The following is an 18,709-nucleotide window of genomic DNA, read 5'->3' on the forward strand; positions in this document are numbered from 1 at the left end:
TTATTCTCTGGAGCGCAGAAGGTTAAGGGGGGACCTGATAGAGGTCTTTAAAATGATGAGAGGGATAGACAGAGTTGATGTGGACAAGCTTTTCCCTTTGAGAATAGGGAAGATTCAAACAAGAGGACATGACTTCAGAATTAAGGGACAGAAGTTTAGGGGTAATATGAGGGGGAACTTCTTTACTCAGAGAATGAGCTTCCAGTGGAAGTGGTGGAGGCAGGTTCATTGGTATCATTTAAAAATAAATTGGATAGGCATATGGATGAGAAGGGAATGGAGGGTTATGGTATGAGTGCAGGCAGGTGGGACTAAGGGAAAAAAAGTTGTTCGGCACGGACTTGTAGGGCCGAGATGGCCTGTTTCCGTGCTGTAATTGTTATATGTTATATGTTATATGTTAACTAAGTAATTTCCAGTGATTGACCACATGTGTAGTCACGTGATTTCCCCTTCTCTGGCCTTTTTACAACCCTTGCTCCCTCTGTGGTTTTCTTCGCCCTCTTTGCTCAAAATAATTTTATTTCAATGAAGTAAAACCACAGAAATATAAAATCAATTCTCAGAGACCACCTCTCAGAATATAAAATACACATCATACAGCAACCACACAATACATACACACAAAACATATATTTTCACTTTTGCGAAAAAAAAGTTATTTCTAAAACTTCAGATTTAAACAAAGTCTAATACTTACAATCCTAATTAAAACACTATACACTTCAAAAATAATTTCCCTACAACTACCAAGTTAAAATACAGTTACTTATGGATTACAAATATTAAATATGAGTTTTGCCCCATTCTTACAAAGTGGCAAAGACTTAAGTTATTTCTAATCACACAATTCCCAACTCCATTGCCAGATATTCAATGGCAGACCTGTATATTCCTGCCAACACAATCAGTTTGGGCAATCAGGATTAAATTTATTATGAATATAAAACAACAGATCCCGGACTGCAATACAGTCCTATGTTAAGGGCGGCACGGTGGCGCAGCGGTAGAGCTACTACCTTATAGCGCCAGAGACCCAGGTTCGATCCTGACTAAGGGTGCTTGTCCGTACGGAGTTTGTACGTTCTCCCCGTGAACTGCGTGGGTTTCTCCGAGTGCTCTTGTTTCCTCCCACACTCCAAGACGTACAGGTTTACAGGTTAATTGGCTTTGGTGTAAATGTTTAAAAATGTCCAATGTGTGTGTTAATGTGCGGGGATTGCTGGCCAGCATGGACTCGGTGGGCCGAAGGGCCTGTTTCCGCGCTGTATCTTTAAACTAAACTAAACCGTTGTTCCTTTCTCCTTCAGGTAGATTGCCTGGACCTTCAGAACTGTCTCACCAGCCGCACCATCATAACAAGAGGAGAGACCGTCTCCACTCCTCTCAACATGGTCCAAGCGCTTGATGTCCGAGATGCTTTTGTGAAGGTGAGTTTTACTAGAGCTTAGAGATGCAGCACGGAAACAGTCCATTCAGCCCGCAGAGTCTGCACCTTCCAGCGATCTCCCCGTACACTAACTTTATCGTACACTAGGGGACAATTTGCAGAAGCCAATTAACCTACACATCTTTGGAGTGCGGCAGGAAACTGGAGCACCCGGAGAATTCCACCACCGTGGCCCCATCTCTAGAGGATATGGATAGGCAACCATTTGGGTTGGGACCCTTCATTTTATTGGCTCAATCCTGATCTGTTAACGGGTCCCTTCACCAAAAGAGACCCAGAGTGCTGGAGTAACTCAGTGTGCCAGGCAGCACCTCTGGAGGTCTTGCACAGGTGATGTTTTGGGTTTGGACCCTTCTTCAGTGGATTGGCTCTATATTGTCTTCAGGGAGAACGTACAAACTCCGTACAGACAGCACCCGGAGTCAGGATCAATTTTTTTCCCCTCGTCTATTATATTGTCTACAGTGTGCTATGTTTACATATTCTGTTGTGCTGCTGCTGCTGCAAGTAAGGATTTGTATCTGAAGAACCCGAAACGTCACCTATTCCTTCGCTCCATAGATGCTGCCTCACCCGCTGAGTTTCTCCAGCATTTCTGTCCACCTAAGAATTTCATTGTTCTGTTTGGGACGTCGGACAATAAAATGCTCTTGACTCTTGAGTCACACGGTCACAGGGAGAACACACAGGCAGCACCTGTAGTCGGGATCGAACTCTTGTACTTCCGGTGGCGCTGGTGCCAGCAGCCTCCACCTACAGCCCGGTATCTTTTTGTTTTTTTGTTTATTTAGTTATGTTAAAAGTGTGTTTTTTTGTGTTTTTTTGTGTTTTTTATGTGGGGGAAGAGGGCACGGTGCGGGGGATACCGTCCTTCAGCCGCTTCCTGGTGAGGACGCGACTATTATTCGAGTCGCGTCCTCCCCCCCCCCCCCCCCCCCCCCCCCCCCCCCCCCCCTCCCCCCCACAGCGGCCTACCTACCTGGATTGGCGCGGCCTTTCCTGCCGGGATCGACCGGAGCTCCAGCAGCGGCGGGACAGCGCTGGAACATCGCGGGGCTGGCGATGCCTTACCGGGGGTCGCCGTCTGGAGCCCGGAGTGCTGGACCTGCTGCACCAACATCAAGGAGCTGCGGTTTGCGGAGCTCCCAACGCGGGCGGCGCTGATTACAACGCGGGGTCCTGCGACTCTGCCCGGCTCGACCTGCGGACTCAGGAGCTGCAGACTCCAGCAGCGGGAGGCGGCTGATCAGAAGGTCCGGGCCGCTGAGGAGGAGGATGCTCACCGTCGGGGTTCGGCGTCGGCGTTCCACCAGCCCGGCGTGAGGGCCTGAACATCGGGCCACCCGGGGCGGCGACTGCGGGTGCTCGGAAGGCCCCGACCACGGATGGACACGGAGGGGAGGCTGGCTGGACTATGGTGCCGTCCTCACCTGGGTGCCATTTATGTTATGCTGTGTTGTGGACTTTCTGTGTTTGTGCTTTTTTAAAATTTTAATTCAATTTCAATTTTATTTTTTTAATATGTTTTATTATTTATTGATTATTTATTTATTATTTATTTTTCTTGTGATTTTTTTTTAACGATACTGCTGTACGGGAAATTCATTTCGTTGTCTCAAATTGAGGCAACGACAATAAATTTGAATACAAGAATACAAGAATACAAGAATACAAGAACCCGGGACTCTGGCGCTGTAAGGCAGCAACTCTACCGCAGCGCCACCTGAAGGTTAAATGGGAGGGGAGTCAAAGGAGAGTGAGTGCGTGTTCACATAATACCTGCCACAGCTGCTTAACCTGATCTCCAACGTATCTCCCCCCCCCCCCCACCCCCTCTCATGTCTGTTGTCAAGGGTATCTATGGGCGACTCTTTGTCTGGATAGTCGAGAAGATCAACGCTGCCATTTACAAACCTCCGTCGCGGGAACCCAAGACCGTGCGCAGATCCATCGGCCTACTGGATATCTTTGGGTTTGAGAACTTCCACGCCAACAGGTAAGACAATAGACAACCGGTGCAGGAGTAGGCCATTCGGCCCTTATGTGCCAGCACCGCCATTCAATGTGATCATGGCTGATCATCCCCAATCAGTACCCCGTTCCTGCCTTCTCCCCATATCCTTTAACTCCACTATCCCTAAGAGCCCTTTTTAACTCTCTTGAAAGTATCCAGAGATCCGGCCTCCACCGCCCTCTGAGGCAGAGAATTCCACAGATTCACAACTCTCTGTGTGGACATTTTTTTCCTCCTATCCGTTCTAAATGGCTTACCCCTTATTCCTAAACTATGGTCCCTGGTTCTGGCCTCCCCCAACATCGGGAACATGTTTCCTGCCTCTAGCGTGTCCAAACCCTTAATAATCTTATTTGGTTTCAATCAGATCTTGGGCATCAATCAGTACCCCGTTCCTGCTTTCTCCCCATATCCCTTGATTCTGTTTGCCCTAAGAGCTAAATCTAACTCTCTTTAGAATAACCTGCAAACTCCACACAGACAGCAGCCGAGGTCGGTATCGAACCCATGTCTCTGGCGCTTTGAGGCAGTGGCGCCCACTGTTCACACGTCAGAATGATCCCACTTCCTACCCCACTGCCTCCACATTAGCGGTACTGTACAGAGGCTAATTTTCCTACAAGCCTGTACATATTTGGAGTGTGGGAGGAAATGGGAGCACCTATAGAAAACCAATGAGGTCACGGGGAGAATGTACAAACTCCGTACAGACGGCACCCGCAGTCGGGATCGAACCCGGGTATCTAGCGCTGTGAGGCAGCAACTCGACCGCTGCACCACCGTGCCGCCCCAGATAGTTCGAGTACATGGAGTTATACAGGTCCATCAGCCCAATACGTCCATTCTGCCCCAGCCCATCACACAAACCAAGCTGTCAATGGGACTCCATCTATAGAAACATAGAAACATAGAAATTAGGTGCAGGAGTAGGCCATTCGGCCCTTCGAGCCTGCACCGTCATTCAATATGATCATGGCTGATCATCCAACTCAGTATCCCGTACCTGCCTTCTCTCCATACCCCCTGATCCCCTTAGCCACAAGGGCCACATCTAACTCCCTCTTAAATATAGGCAATGAACTGGCCTCAACTACCCTCTGTGGCAGAGAATTCCAGAGATTCACCACTCTCTGTGTGAAAAAAGTTCTTCTCATCTCGGTTTTAAAGGATTTCCCCTTTATCCTTAAGCTGTGACCCCTTGCCCTGGACTTCCCCAACATCGGGAACAATCTTCCTGCATCTAGCCTGTCCAACCCCTTAAGAATTTTGTAAGTAATATACCTCACTACACCTCACGCTGCCTCGGCAAGGCCAGCAGCATCATCAAGGGCCAGTCTCACCCCCGGCCACTCCCTCTTCTCCCCTCTCCCATCGGGCAAGAGGTACAGAAGTGTGAAAACGAACGCACACCTCCGGATTCAGGGACAGTGAAGGACCTGTGCCACTATTTTGGCGATTGCCGGCATCATTGACACGGGGCGGTGGCATATTGACGTGCGGTGTTTTTTCAAGTGTCGCAACATTGTTTTTGTTGCCGCTGGATTTTGGAATGTTCAAAATCTTTTGGCGACATTGATATTAAACCGGCTGTCGCCGAAAAAAATCGCCAAATGGGACAGGCCCTTTATCAGGCAACTGAACCATCCTGTGAACAATTAGGGAGTGGGCCTGACCCTCCTCTCTCCCTCTTGAACACTAACATCTACCTCATTGGAGACCCTCCAACTATTTTAAATTGGACTTTACTGGAAATATTTGCCACTAAACGTTATTCCCTTTATCATAGAAACATAGAGAATAGGTGCAGGAGTAGGCCATTCGGCCCTTCCAGCCTTATCCTTAAGCTGTGACCCCTTGTCCTGGACTTCCCTAACATCGGGAACAATCTTCCTGCATCTAGCCTGTCCAACCCCTTAAGAATTTTGTAAGTTTCTATAAGATCCCCTCTCAATCTTCTAAATTCTAGAGAGTATAAACCAAGTCTATCCAGTCTTTCTTCATAAGACAGTCCTGACATCCCAGGAATCAGTCTGGTGAACCGTCTCTGCACTCCCTCTATGGCAATAATGTCCTTCCTCAGATTTGGGTTTCATCCCGCAGTCCAGGTTTCATCCGCATACCTGGAGATATTGCCTTCAATTCCCTCATCCAGATCATTAATATATATTGTAAATAGCTGGGGTCCCAGTACTGAGCCTTGCGGTACCCCACTACCTCAACTGGCCTCAACTACCTTCTGCGGCAGAGAGTTCCACAGATCCTGTATCTTCACTATGGACAGCTTGTTTGTGATCATGTATAATATTTCCGCACACTGAATAGCAAGCAACCAAACAGCTTTTCACTTTATCTCGCCACAATAAGTTAAACTAAACTAAGATGTTCATTTAAACTTCTAAGAAAGTAAGCACACTAGCCTACCTTCACTTAGATTAGTTTATTGTCATGTGTACTGAGGTACAGTGAAAAGCTTTTTGTTGTGTACTCCACCCTTTGCCTCTGTAACGTCACCTCTCCATGTTCTCCAGAGATGCTGCCTCACTCTCCGAGTTACTCCAGCATTTTGTGCATTTCCTTGTAAATGGTCTCTGGTTCTTGATTGGGTGGGACTAGTGTAGATGAAAGGCCGAATTCCACACTGTATGACTGTGGTTACAGTGTGGAAACAGGCCCTTCAGCCCAACCAGCCCAACTTGCCCACACCGACCAACAATGTCCCAGCTACACTATATGTGGCCCATATCCCTCCAAACCTGTCCTATCCATGTACCTGTCTAACGGTTTCTTAAATGTTGGGATAGACCCCACCTCAACTAACTCCTCTGGCAGCTTGTTTTGTACACCCACCACATTCTGCGTAAAAAGGTAACCCCTCAGATTCCTATCAAAGTTGAGCGAAGGAACTTCTTCAGTTAGAGGGTGGTGAATATTTTTAAGAGAGATAGATAGATAGATAGATAGATAGATAGATAGATAGATAGATAGATAGATAGATAGATAGATAGATAGATAGATAGATAGATAGATTCTTGATTAGTACGGGTGTCAGGGGTTATGAGCAGCAGGCAGGAGACTTAACAGCCTAATTCTGCTCCTATCACTTCTGAACTTTGGGCAGTCACGGTGGTGCAGCAGTAGAGTTGCCCGGAGTTTGTACGTTCTCCCCTGCGCGACCTGCGTGGGTTTTCTCCGAGATCTTCGGTTTCCTCCCACACTCCAAAGACGTACAGGTTTTTTAGGTTAATTGGCTTGGTGTAAATGTAAAAATGTGTAGGATAGTGTTAGTGTGCAGGGATCGCTGGTCGGCGCAGACCCGCTGGGCCGAAGGGTCTGTTTCCGCTCTGTATCTCTAAACTAAACTAAAACTACTAGACTCAATACTCTGATGAAGACTGGTGCATGCCGATGTGCTGAAAGCCTTCTGGACTACCCGATCACCCTGTGACACCACTTTAAGGTATCTCTAAACTAAAACTAAACCTATGTGTAAGAAAGAACTGAAGATGCTGGAAAAATTGAAGGTAGACAAAAATGCTGGAGAGACTCAGCGGGTGAGGCAGCATCAATGGACATTTCGGGTTGAGCCTTCTTCAGACTGACGTGGGGGTGAGCACTTCAATTCCCTCTCCCATTCCGAATCCGACCTTTCTGTCCTGGGTCTGAGTCCCACCGCAAATTGGAGGAGCAACACCCCATATTTCGCTTGGGTAGTTTACACCCCAGCGGTATGAACATTGACTTCTCTAACTTCAGATAGCCCTTGCTTTACCACTCTCTCCATCCCCTCCCCCTTCCCAGTTCTCCCACCAGTCTTACTGTCTCCGACTACACACTATCACTGTCCCGCCCCCTCCCCTGACATCAGTGGGAAGAAGAGTCTCGACCCGAAACGTCACCCATTCCTTCTCTCCAGAGATGCTGCCTGTCCCGCTGAGTTACTCCAGCGTTTTGTGTGTACCAAAGGATCAAATAGTGTAGTTTACAGATACAGCACGGAAACTGGCCCTTCGGCCCAACCAGCAATCCCCACACATACCACCAGTATCCTACACACACTCAATAGACAATGGACAATAGGTGCTGGAATAGGCCATTCGGCCCAGCGGTATGAACATTGACTTCTCCAATTTCAGGTAGTCCCTGCTTTCTCCCTCCTTCCCCTCCCCTTCCCAGCTCTCCCACAGCCCACTGTATCCGCCTCTTCCAGATTCAGATTCAGATTCAATGTAATTGTCATTGTCAGTGTACAGTACAGAGACAACGAAATGCAAATGCACAACAAAATTCCTTTCCTCTTCCCGCCCCCCCCCCCCCCCACCCCACCCCTACGTCACCTATTCCTTCGCTCCATAGATGCTGCCTCACCCGCTGAGTTTCTCCAGCATTTTTGTCGGCCTTCCACTAAACTGCTGAAGGGCATTGTTTTATCTGGGGGCCACAAGTGTTGTGATTGTCCTGTGTGTCGTCCCCGCTGCAGCTTTGAGCAGCTGTGCATCAACTTTGCCAACGAGAACCTGCAGCAGTTCTTTGTACGCCACGTGTTCAAGCTGGAGCAGGAGGAGTACAACCTGGAGAACATCAACTGGCAGCACATCGAGTTCACCGACAACCAGGATGCCCTGGACATGATTGCCCTCAAGCCCATGAATATCATCTCACTCATCGATGAGGAGAGCAAATTCCCCAAGGTACGGGGTGTAGACGCGGTGAGGGGGGTAGAGAGGTGGTCGAGTGTTTATGAAGGAACTGCAGATGCTGGAAAATCCAAGGTAGACAAAAGTGCTGGAGTGCAGCGTAGGTTCACCAGGTTAATTCCCGGGATGGCGGGACTGTCATATGCTGAGAGAATGGAGCGGCTGGGCTTGTACACTCTGGAGTTTAGAAGTTCAAGATGCTGGAAAATCGAAGGTAGACAAAATTGCTGGAGAAACTCAGCGGGTGCAGCAGCATCTATGGAGCGAAGGAAATAGGCAACGTTTCAGGCCGAAACCCGGAAGGGTTTCGGCCCGAAACGTTACCTATTTCCTACAGTGGAGATTGTTCAACTCTTTGCATGGAGCGAAGGAAATAGGCAACGTTCTTCAGACTGATGGAGGGTGGGGGGGGTGGGGGGGGTGGGGTGGGGGGGGAGAAGAAAGGAAAAAGGATGAGGAGGAGCCTGAGGGCTGAGGAAGAGATGAGAAGGGGAGGAGACAGCAAGGGCTACCGGAAATTGGAGAAGTCACCACTAGGGTGCAGACTGCCCAAGCGGAATATGAGGTGCTGTTCCTCCAATTTCCGGTGGTGCTCGCTCTGGCCATGGAGGAGACCCAGGACAGAGAGGTCGGATACGGAATGGGAGGGGGAGTTGAAGTGCTGAGCCACCGGGAGGTCAGGTGTGATGTTTGGTGGACTGTGTGGGGTGTGGGGACCCGTTGCTCCTCCCGTGCAGCAGGTGGCGCTGCACAGGACGAAGGGAGATGTTGTGTATGTAGTTCTGTAGAAGCTACAAGGACCGCGCGCGGCTTTAGGACGTTATAGTCCGCGGGCTAGCGATCGGAGCGCTTCATCTGGCGACCCCCCGGCTCCACGATCTGAGCTATAGGGAGAGATCGGGCAGGCTACACCACAGAAAGTCTTAATTTTTTTTTTACCTTACGTCTTTAGTGAGGAACCCGAAGAAAGACAGGTCGGGTTGCTTACATTGGCGATTCGAGCATTTTATAGCAAAACTGCACACTACGCTTGTAGATGTGTACGCCATGACTGAAGCCGATTTAAAAAAAAAACTTCCCAAATTTTTTGATTCCCAAAATGGCGGAAAAAATTACCCATGACCAACTACGCCTTTTTCGCCTAGTGGTCTATCTTGCTCCTCTAGTAGACAGTGAGTGTGCTGCCATTTGGAGTTGTCTTGCTGCCAGCATTGGGTAGAGACTCCTGTTGTAAATCGAAGACTCTCAAGTTGGGTGTAGACTTTAGACTTAGAATAAGAACACGAAAGGGGGAGAGAGGTCATGAGGTCACGAGTGGCAGGAGCAGAACTAGGCCATTCGGCCCATCGAGTCTACTCCGCCATTCAACCATGCCAGCTTGATCTATCTCTCCCTGGGGATGATCAGCCATGATCACATTGAATGGCGGTGCTGGCTCGAAGGGCCGAATGGCTTACTCCTGCACCTATTGTCTATGGCCACCTCCCCATAACCCCTGACACCCATACTAATCAAGAATCTAAGGTAGACCCAAAATGCTGGAGTAACTCAGTGGGTGAGGCAGCATCTATAGAGAGATGGAATGGGAAAAATCTATCTATCTATCTCTGCCTTAAAAATATCCATTGACTTGGCCTCCACAGCCTCTGGTGGCAAAGAATTCCACAGATTCACCACCCTCTGACTAAAGAAATTCCTCCAGCACCTTCCTAAAAGAACGTCCTTTAATTCTGAGGCTGTGACCTCTAGTCCTAGACTCTCCCACTAGTGAAAACATCCTCTCCACATCCGTTCTATCCAATCCTTTCACTATTCTGTACATTCTGTATAAGGGGGTCCGTGACAATGCTAGCATTTTTCTCGAGAGCTAGAATACACCATTAAGGATGTGATGCTGGGGCTCTATAAGGCGCTGGTCAGGCCGCATTTGGAGTATTGTGAGCGGTTTTGGGCACCATATCTGATGAAGGATGTGCTGGCTCTGGAGAGGGTCCAGAGGAGGTTTACAAGAATGATCCCAGGAATGAGTGCATATGATGAGCGTTTGTCGGCACTGGGCCTGTACTCGCTGGAGTTTAGAAGGATGATTGGAACATACAGAATAATGAAAGGCCCGGATAGAGTGGATGTGGGGACAATGTTTCCACTAGTGGGAGAGTCTAGGACCAGAGGTCCCAGCCTCAGAATTAAACAACTTTGCTTACGAAAGGAAATATGGAGTAATTTCTTTAGTCGGAGGGTGGTGAATATGGGGAACTCTTTGCCACACAAGGCTGTGGAGGCATTTAATTGATATTTTCAAGGTAGAGATAGATAGATTCTTGATTAGTACGGGTGCCAGAGGTTATGGGGAGAGGCAGGAGAATGGGGTTAGGAGGGAGAGATAGATCAGCCATGATTGAATGGCGGAGTAGACTTGATGGGCCGAATGGCCTAATTCTGCTCCTATCACCTATGATCTTCTGATTCGGTGCCTGAAAGAGAGGTGGGGGTGGGGGGTCAACAATCAAGAAGCTGGGATTCCCAAAGGGATCAGGTCCATCAAATCCTCACCAGCTCTTCTGATTTTTCCCCTCAATCCAGCAAGTTGGACTTGAGTGCCAGAGACCCCGGTTCAATCCTGACCTCGGGTGCATTTTGACGCTGCCTATCCGAATTATTCCATCGGTGGGCGGCATGGTGACACAGTGGTAGAGTTACTGCCTCACAGTGTCAGAGACCCGGGTTCCATCCTGACTACAGGTGCTGGCTGTACGGAGTTTGTACGTTCCCCTCGGGACCTAGGGGGTTTTCTCCTGGTGCTTCGGTTTCCTCCCACACTCCTAAACGTGCAGGTTTGTAGGTTAATGGGCTTCTGTAACTTGACCATTGTGTGTACATAGAAACATAGAAAATAGGTGCAGGAGGAGGCCATTCGGCCCTTCGAGCCAGCACCGCCATTCATTGTGATCATGGCTGATCGTCCCCTATCAATAACCCGTGCCTGCCTTCTCCCCATATCCCTTGACTCCACTAGCCCCTAGAGCTCTATCTAACTCTCTCTTAAATCCATCCAGTGATTTGGCCTCCACTGCCCTCTGTGGCAGGGAATTCCACAAATTCACAACTCTCTGGGTGAAAAAGTTTTTTCTCACCTCAGTCTTAGATGACCTCCCCTTTATTCTAAGACTGTGGCTCCTGGTTCTGGACTCCCCCAACATTGGGAACATTTTTCCTGCATCTAGTTTGTCCAGTCCTGTTATTATTTTATATGTTTCTCTAATGTAGGGTTGAACTAGTGTACGAGTGAATGTTGGTCGGTGTGGTCTTGGGCCGAAGGGCCTGTTTCCATGCTGTATCTCCAGACTTGTTCCCCCAATGGCTCGTGCCTGACGTTGAGCTCTTTCCGTTCTTATTTCAGATGTTTTGCACCTGCAGTTATATTATTGTATTGATTATGATTTTCCTGCTCTACATGTTTAAGAACTTTACAACTTAAGATATTTACCTTGAGCACGATTTATATGTGAAAACCTCCATTTAAATTCCCTTCACGTCTCCCTGATTGAAGTCAGTGGGAAATAAAACCACCATCCATTTGATAAAAGATTAATAGATGAAAGTGTGCAGAGAAGATTTACGAGGATGTTGCCAGGACTAGAGGGTCTGAGCTACAGGGAGAGGTTGAGCAGGCTGGGTCACTATGTATTGGAGCGCAGGAGGATGAGGGCTGATCTTATAGAGGTGTACAAAGTCATGAGAGGAATAGATCGGGTAGGCGCACTGTCCCTTGCCAAGAGTAGCGGAATTGAGGACCAGAGGACATGGGTTTAAGGTGAGTGGGGATAGATTGAATAGGAACCCGAGGCATGGCATTTTCATGCAAAGGGCATTTGAGGCAGGTACCATCACAACATTTAAGAAAGGTACTGTTCATGGATAGGACAGGTTTGGAGGGATATGGACCAGGTGGGACTAGTGTAGATGGGACATGTTGGCTGGTGTTGGGCAAGGTGGGACGAAGGGTCTATTTCCACTCTGTAAGATTCTATGACTCTAGGAGTTGCTCCAAGATTGTTTTATAATAGGCTTCCGTTCACAAGACTATCTCCCCCTAGGGCACAGACACAACGATGCTGAACAAACTGAACTCTCAGCACAAGCTCAATGCTTACTACATCCCACCAAAGAACAACTATGAGACCCAGTTTGGCATCAGCCATTTTGCTGGAATTGTCTACTATGAGACGAAAGGTAAGCTGATGATAATTTGTAACAAACAATGACAAATAATCTGAACAATAATCACTAAAGTAATGGATGGTTGTTTAAGTTGAGGAAGGACATTCTTGCTATTGAGGGAGTGCAGCGTAGGTTTACAAGGTTAATTCCCAGGATGGCGGGACTGTCATATGCTGAGAGAATGGAGCAGCTGGGCTTGTACACTCTGGAGTTTAGAAGTTCAAGATGCTGGAAAATCGAAGGTAGACAAAATTGCTGGAGAAACTCAGCGGGTGCGGCAGCATCTATGGAGAGAAGGCTTTACAAATGTGGCTGTGTATCGGGTCTGGGTTTTGTTTTACAAATGTGGCTGGGAAGAAGGGTTTCGGCCAGAAACGTCGCCTATTTCCTTCGCTCCATCGATGCTGCCGCACCCGCTGAGTTTCTCCAGCAATTTTGTCTACCCTGTAGTTTAGAAGGATGAGAGGGTATCTCATTGAAACATATAATGTTATTAAGGGTTTGGACACGCTAGAGGCTAGAAAAAACATTCCCGATGTTGGGGGAGTCCAGAACCAGGGGCCACAGTTTAAGAATAAGGGGTAAGCCGTTTAGAACGGAGACGAGGAAACCCTTTTTCTCACAGAGAGTTGTGAGTCTGTGGAATTCTCTGCCTCAGAGAGCAGTGGAGGCCGGTTCTCTGGATACTTTCAAGAGGGAGCTAGAGAGGGCTCTTAAAGATAGCGGAGTCAGGGGATGTGGGGAGAAGGCAGGAACGGGGTACTGATTGGGGATGATCAGCCATGATCACATTGAATGGCGGTGCTGGCTCGAAGGGCCGAATGGCCTACTCCTGCACCTATTGTCTATTGTCTATTCAGCATCTATGGCACGAAGGAATAGGTGACGTTTCGGGTCGAGAGGGATGAGGGCCAAACGCAGGCAGGTGGGACTAGTGTAGATGGAGCATGTTGGTTGGTGTGGGCAAGTTTGGCCGAAGGGCCTGTGTCCACACTGTATGAATCTGGTGTAGACGGGGCATCTCGGTCAGCATGAACTAGTGGACCGAAGGGCCTGCTTCCGTGCTTTGCGATTCTATGACCAGCTATATGCAAATAAATGTCGGTCTAACCCGCGCATCACATGCATCCCCTCCTCTTGCCAGGTTTTCTGGAGAAGAACCGCGACACTCTTCACGGAGACATCATCCAACTGGTCCACTCCTCCAAGAATAAGTTCATCAAACAGATCTTCCAGGCCGATGTTGCCATGGTAACCACCACATCTATATTTTTAACGAGGGGAATGGAGGTCCACTACCGGTTTCCCGGCCCCCTTGGCTCTGGAGCCTTTCCGGATTGTCCGTATTTGCTGGTCCAACAGAGGTCACGGCCTCCGAGAGGCTGAGATACCGGCCGTCGGCCATGGGGGGGGTGGGGGTGGGTGGGGGTCCACGATCAACAGGCTGGGGTTCCCAAAGGGATCAGGGCCACCAAATCCTCACCAGCTCCTGCGATTTTTCCCCTTAACCCTGCAAGTTGGGTTTGCGTGCCAGAGACCCCAGTTCGATCCTGACCTCGGGTGCTTTTTGACGCTGCCTATCCCAGTTATTCCATCGATGGGTGGCATGGGGACTCAGCGGTAGAGATACTGCCTTACAGCGCCGGAGGCCAGGTCCGATCTCAACTACGGGTTCTGTCTGTACGGAGTTTGCACGTTCTCCCCGTGACCTGCGTGGGATTTTTCCAGGATTTCTCCAGTTTCCTCCCACATCCCAAATGTGTACAATTATTCCCGTCATTGGCTTCAGTGAAATTGTGTATTGTCCCTACTGTGTGTGTGTGTGTGCAGGCCAGTGTTGGTGTTTGGAGATCACTGGCCGGCACGGACCCGGTGGGCCGAAGGGCCTGTTTCCGCACTGTATCTCTAAACTAAACTAAACTGATTGAGCTAAACTAGCGGCTGCACAGCAGTGCAGGAGTTAAACGCCAGGGTCAGCCCAGCCAACCATGCAATAGGAAAGTGTCTCCTGTTTTTCCGCAGTTTCCTGTAGCTTTAGTAACTCCATTGTCCGCTCCTTTCTCTTTCCTCCAGGGCGCGGAGACCAGGAAACGCTCGCCGACGCTGAGCAGCCAGTTCAAACGCTCGCTGGAGCTGCTGATGAGAACTCTCGGTGTCTGCCAGCCCTTCTTTGTCCGTTGCATCAAGCCCAATGAGTACAAGAAATCCATGGTAGGAACCGCCAGCGGGTTTTGGTCGCGATGGGCCCTTGGTTCAAACTTCTCACGTCGCGGAATAACGGGCGCGGTGTTTTGTTTAGTTTGTAGTTACAGCGTAGATACTGGACCCTTTGGCCCACTGTGTCCGAGCCAACCAGCGATCCCAGCGCACTAACACTATCCTACGCACACTAGAGGCAATTTACATTTCACACCAGACCAACTAACCTACAGATCTGTACGCCTCTGGAGTGTGGGAGGAAGGACATCCTTGTGATTGAGGCAGTGCAGCGTAGGTTCACCAGATTGATCCCTGGGATGGCGGGACTGTCATATGAGGAAAGATTGAAAAGACTAGGCTTGTATTCACTGGAGTTTAGAAGGATGAGGGGGAATCTTATAAAAACATATTAAATTATAAAAGGACTGGACAAGCGAGATGCAGGAAAAATGTTCCCAATGTTGGGCGAGTCCAGAACCAGGGGCCACAGTCTTAGAATAAAGGGGAGGTCATTTAAGACTGAGGTGAGAAAAATAATGTTCACCCAGAGAATTGTGAATTTGTGGAATTCCCTGCCACAGAGGGCAGTGGAGGCCAAGTCACTGGATGGATTTAAGAGAGAGATATATAGAGCTCTAGGGGCTAGTGGAGTCAAGGGATATGGGGAGAAGGCAGGCACGGGTTATTGATAGGGGACGATCAGCCATGATCACAATGAATGGCGGTGCTGGCTCGAAGGGCCGAATGGCCTCCTCCTGCACCTATTTTCGATGTTTCTATGAAACCGGAGATCTCTGAGAAAACCCACGCCGGTCACGGGGAGAACGTGCAAACTCCGTACCGACAGCACCCGTAGTCAGGGTGTAACCAGGGTTCCTGGCGCTGTTAGGACAGCAACTCTACCGCTGGTGAATAAGACTTTTGGCAAACTGGCCTTCCATCATTCGGGGATCTGAGCTTAGAACTCGGGCTGTGTAGGATGCTGCTTCGACCGCAGATAAGTACAAAATGCTGGAGTAATTCTGCGGGACTGACAGCATCTCTGGAGTACAGGGTTAGGTGACTTCTTGGGTCAGAACCCTTCTTCAGTTTGGACGTCATGTTAGTTTAGTTTAGTTTATTGTGACGTGTACCGAGATACAGTGCACGGTATCCTTTAAAACCGAGATGAGAAGAACTTTTTTCACACAGAGAGTGATGAATCTCTGGAACTCTCTGCCACAGAGGGTAGTTGAGGCCAGTTCATTGGCTATATTTAAGAGGGAGTTAGATGTGGCCCTTGTGGCTAAGGGGATCAGGGGGTATGGAGAGAAGGCAGGTACGGGATACTGAGTTGGATGATCAGCCATGATCATATTGAATGGCGGTGCAGGCTCGAAGGGCCAAATGGCCTCTACTCCTGCACCTAATTTCTATGTTTCTATGTTTCTATGTTTCTATGTTTCTAAAGCCTTTTTTTGTTGCACGCTATCCATTCAGCAGACGGTCTGTAGATGATTACAATCCATAGTGTAGATTCAGGGCAGAGGGTACAACTAAAGGGCCTGTCACACTTGGCAGGTTTTTTTCGCCGACTTCCGGCATCACGTCAGGGTCGCCAAGAGGTTTTGAACATTTCAAAACCCAGCGGGCGGCAAAATAAATGTGTCAACACTTACACGGAAACTCCGCACGCCAATACGTCATCACGCTGCAACGTTTCGGTGACCTGATACGCCAGTCGATGATGCCTGCAGTTGCCGAATAAAATCGCCAAGTGGGACTGGCCCTTTAAGTGCAAGGTAAAGTCCGATTAAAGATAGCCAGATGGTCTCCAGTGAGGTAGATGGGAGCTCAGGACCACTCTCTAGTTGTTAGTAGGATGGTTCAATTGACTGGTGATAACTGGCAAGGTCTGGTCGGGGGGGGTGGGATTGTAGTCTCCCCACCATGGGTACCATGTAATCCCGTGCTACCCGCTCCATGGTCGGATAGTCGGCGACTAAACCGTCTCCCCCACCTGGTTTGCCAGGTGAGGAGGGGGCTGTGGACCCCCAGCAGGACCAAAAACAAGACCTGTCAAAGGGTGGATGAGCTCCTAGCGAGCCAACGGCCATCCACACTTCAGTAGAAGTTGCGATCACTGTTGTACACAGTATTGTAAGGCAGCGTGCTGTTGATGGTTTCAACAATGATGGTGATGGTGATGAAAATTGGGAAGAAAGTGTCCCTGAACCTGGAGGTGTGAGCTTCCACACTTCTGTACCTCTCGCCCGATGGGAGAGGGGGAGAAGAGGGAGTGGCCAGGGGTGAGACTGGTCCTTGTTTATGCTGCTGGCCTTGCCGAGGCAACGTGACAGTTATACACAAGGTTTGTGAGCCTGTGATTGGAGTGTGGTGTTCCGTTTGAGTCACCTTGCTCTGGGAAGGATGCCATGAAGTGGGACGGGTGCAGAAAGATGTGAGTCGGCAGGAATGGAGGGCATGGGGGGGGGGGGGCTACGGGGAGAGATTGGGCCGGCTCGGAGTTTCACTCCAGCACTACAGCACGGTGGCACAACGGTAGAGTTGCTGCCTCACTGCGCCAGAGACCCGGGTTCGATCCTGACTACGGGCGCTGTCTGTGCGGAGTTTGTACCTTCTCCCCGTGACCACGTGGGTTTTCTCCGGGTGCTCCGGTTCCCTCCTACATTCCAAAGACGTACAGGTTTGTAGAATAATTGGCTTATTGGAAATTGTAAATTGTCTCTCGTGTGTGTGGGGTGATGTGTGGGGATCGCAGGTCGGTCTGGACACGGTGGGCCGAAGGGCCTGTTTCCGCGCTGTATCTCGAAACTAAACTAAACTCTTTGTTGCATCTTTTGTAAACCAGCATCTGAGTTCCTGGTTTCATCATAATGTTTAGCTCTTTATTCTTGCGTGTGGTTGGCATGTTGCTCTCTATTCTTGCGTGTGGTTGGCGTGTTGCTCTCTATTCTTGCGTGTGGTTGGCATGTTGCTCTTTATTCTTGCGTGTGGTTGGCGTGTTGCTCTCTATTCTTGCGTGTGGTTGGCATGTTGCTCTTTATTCTTGCGTGTGGTTGGCATGTCGCTCTCTATTCTTGCGTGTGGCTGATGTGTTGCTCTTAATGTGTGCGTGTGGCTGGTGTGTTGTTCTCTGTTCCATGTCGCCGGCATGTTCTCTGTTCCGTGTGCTTGGCGTTCTGTTCTCTATTGTTCCGTGTGGCTGGCGTGTTGCTTTCCATTGTGTGTGGTTGGCGTCATGCTCTCTGTTCCGTGTGCTTGGCATGTTGCTCTCTGTTCCATGTGCTTGGCGTGTTGCTCTCTGTTCCGTGTGGTTGGCGTGTTGCTCTCTATTGTTGCGTGTGGCTGGCGTGTTGCTCTCCATTGTTGCGTGTTGCTGGCGTGTTGCTCTCTGTTCCGTGTGGTTGGCGTGTTGCTCTCTATTGTTGCGTGTTGCTCTCTGTTCCGTGTGCTTGGTGTGTTGCTCTCCATTGTTGCGTGTTGCTGACATGTTGCTCTTGGCTGCACCAACAGCTGTTTGACCGGGAGTTGTGTGTGCGGCAGCTGAGGTACTCTGGCATGATGGAGACCATTCGTATCCGCAGGGCGGGCTATCCCATCCGCTACACCTTTGTGGAGTTTGTCGACCGGTACCGGGTCTTGATGCCTGGGGTCAAACCGGCTTATAAACAGGTGAGCATCAAACATTACCCCTCCCTAGATCCCTACCCCCTCCCCCCCTCCCTCCCCCCCCCCCCTCCCCCTGCCCCTCCCCCCCCCTGCCCCTCCCTCCATCCAGTCCCATTCCATCTATCTTCCTTCCTCCGGCTTCACTTTTCTCTCCTTACCTCACACTTTATGTCTCTCCATCACTGGCCTCTGTCCAACCAGCATCTACAAATCTCTTTAGTCAGAGGGTGGTGAATCTGTGGAATTCATCTCATCACCACAGACGGCTGTGGAGGCCGAGTCAGTGGATGTTTTTAAGGCAGAGAGAGATAGATTCTTGATTAGTACAGGGGATATGGGGAGGAGGCAGGGGAATGGGGTTAGGAGGGAGAGAGGAATTCAAGGCATGATTGAATGACATAGTATTGATGGGCCGAATGGCCTAATCCTGCTCCTTTCACTTATGCAAATGCTCGGCCC

The 18,709-nt window shown here is 49.4% G+C and overlaps 2 protein-coding genes across 2 annotated transcripts in view; both read left to right on the forward strand.

The window, feature by feature from the left end:
• Nucleotides 1-1,304: 1,304 nt before the first annotated feature.
• On the forward strand, nucleotides 1,305-11,431 carry LOC129693416 (unconventional myosin-VIIa-like; the record flags this gene model as incomplete). Its single annotated transcript, XM_055630244.1, has 4 exons — nucleotides 1,305-1,430; nucleotides 3,304-3,446; nucleotides 7,942-8,152; nucleotides 11,426-11,431. Coding segments are annotated over 4 exons (486 nt in total), but the record flags the coding sequence as incomplete, so codon positions are not given.
• A 617-nt stretch (nucleotides 11,432-12,048) lies between these two features.
• Nucleotides 12,049-18,709, forward strand: part of LOC129693418 (unconventional myosin-VIIa-like) — an 88,769-nt gene continuing 82,108 nt past the window's right edge. Inside the window, exons 1-4 of the mRNA XM_055630246.1 lie at nucleotides 12,049-12,391; nucleotides 13,524-13,630; nucleotides 14,453-14,590; nucleotides 18,095-18,253. Coding sequence (XP_055486221.1) covers nucleotides 12,271-12,391; nucleotides 13,524-13,630; nucleotides 14,453-14,590; nucleotides 18,095-18,253 — 525 coding nt within the window. The 5' untranslated portion in view covers nucleotides 12,049-12,270. The remainder of the gene's footprint in view (nucleotides 12,392-13,523; nucleotides 13,631-14,452; nucleotides 14,591-18,094; nucleotides 18,254-18,709) is intronic.

The sequence above is a fragment of the Leucoraja erinacea genome, unplaced genomic scaffold (genome assembly GCF_028641065.1).
Source record: "Leucoraja erinacea ecotype New England unplaced genomic scaffold, Leri_hhj_1 Leri_288S, whole genome shotgun sequence".
NCBI lineage: Eukaryota > Metazoa > Chordata > Chondrichthyes > Rajiformes > Rajidae > Leucoraja > Leucoraja erinaceus.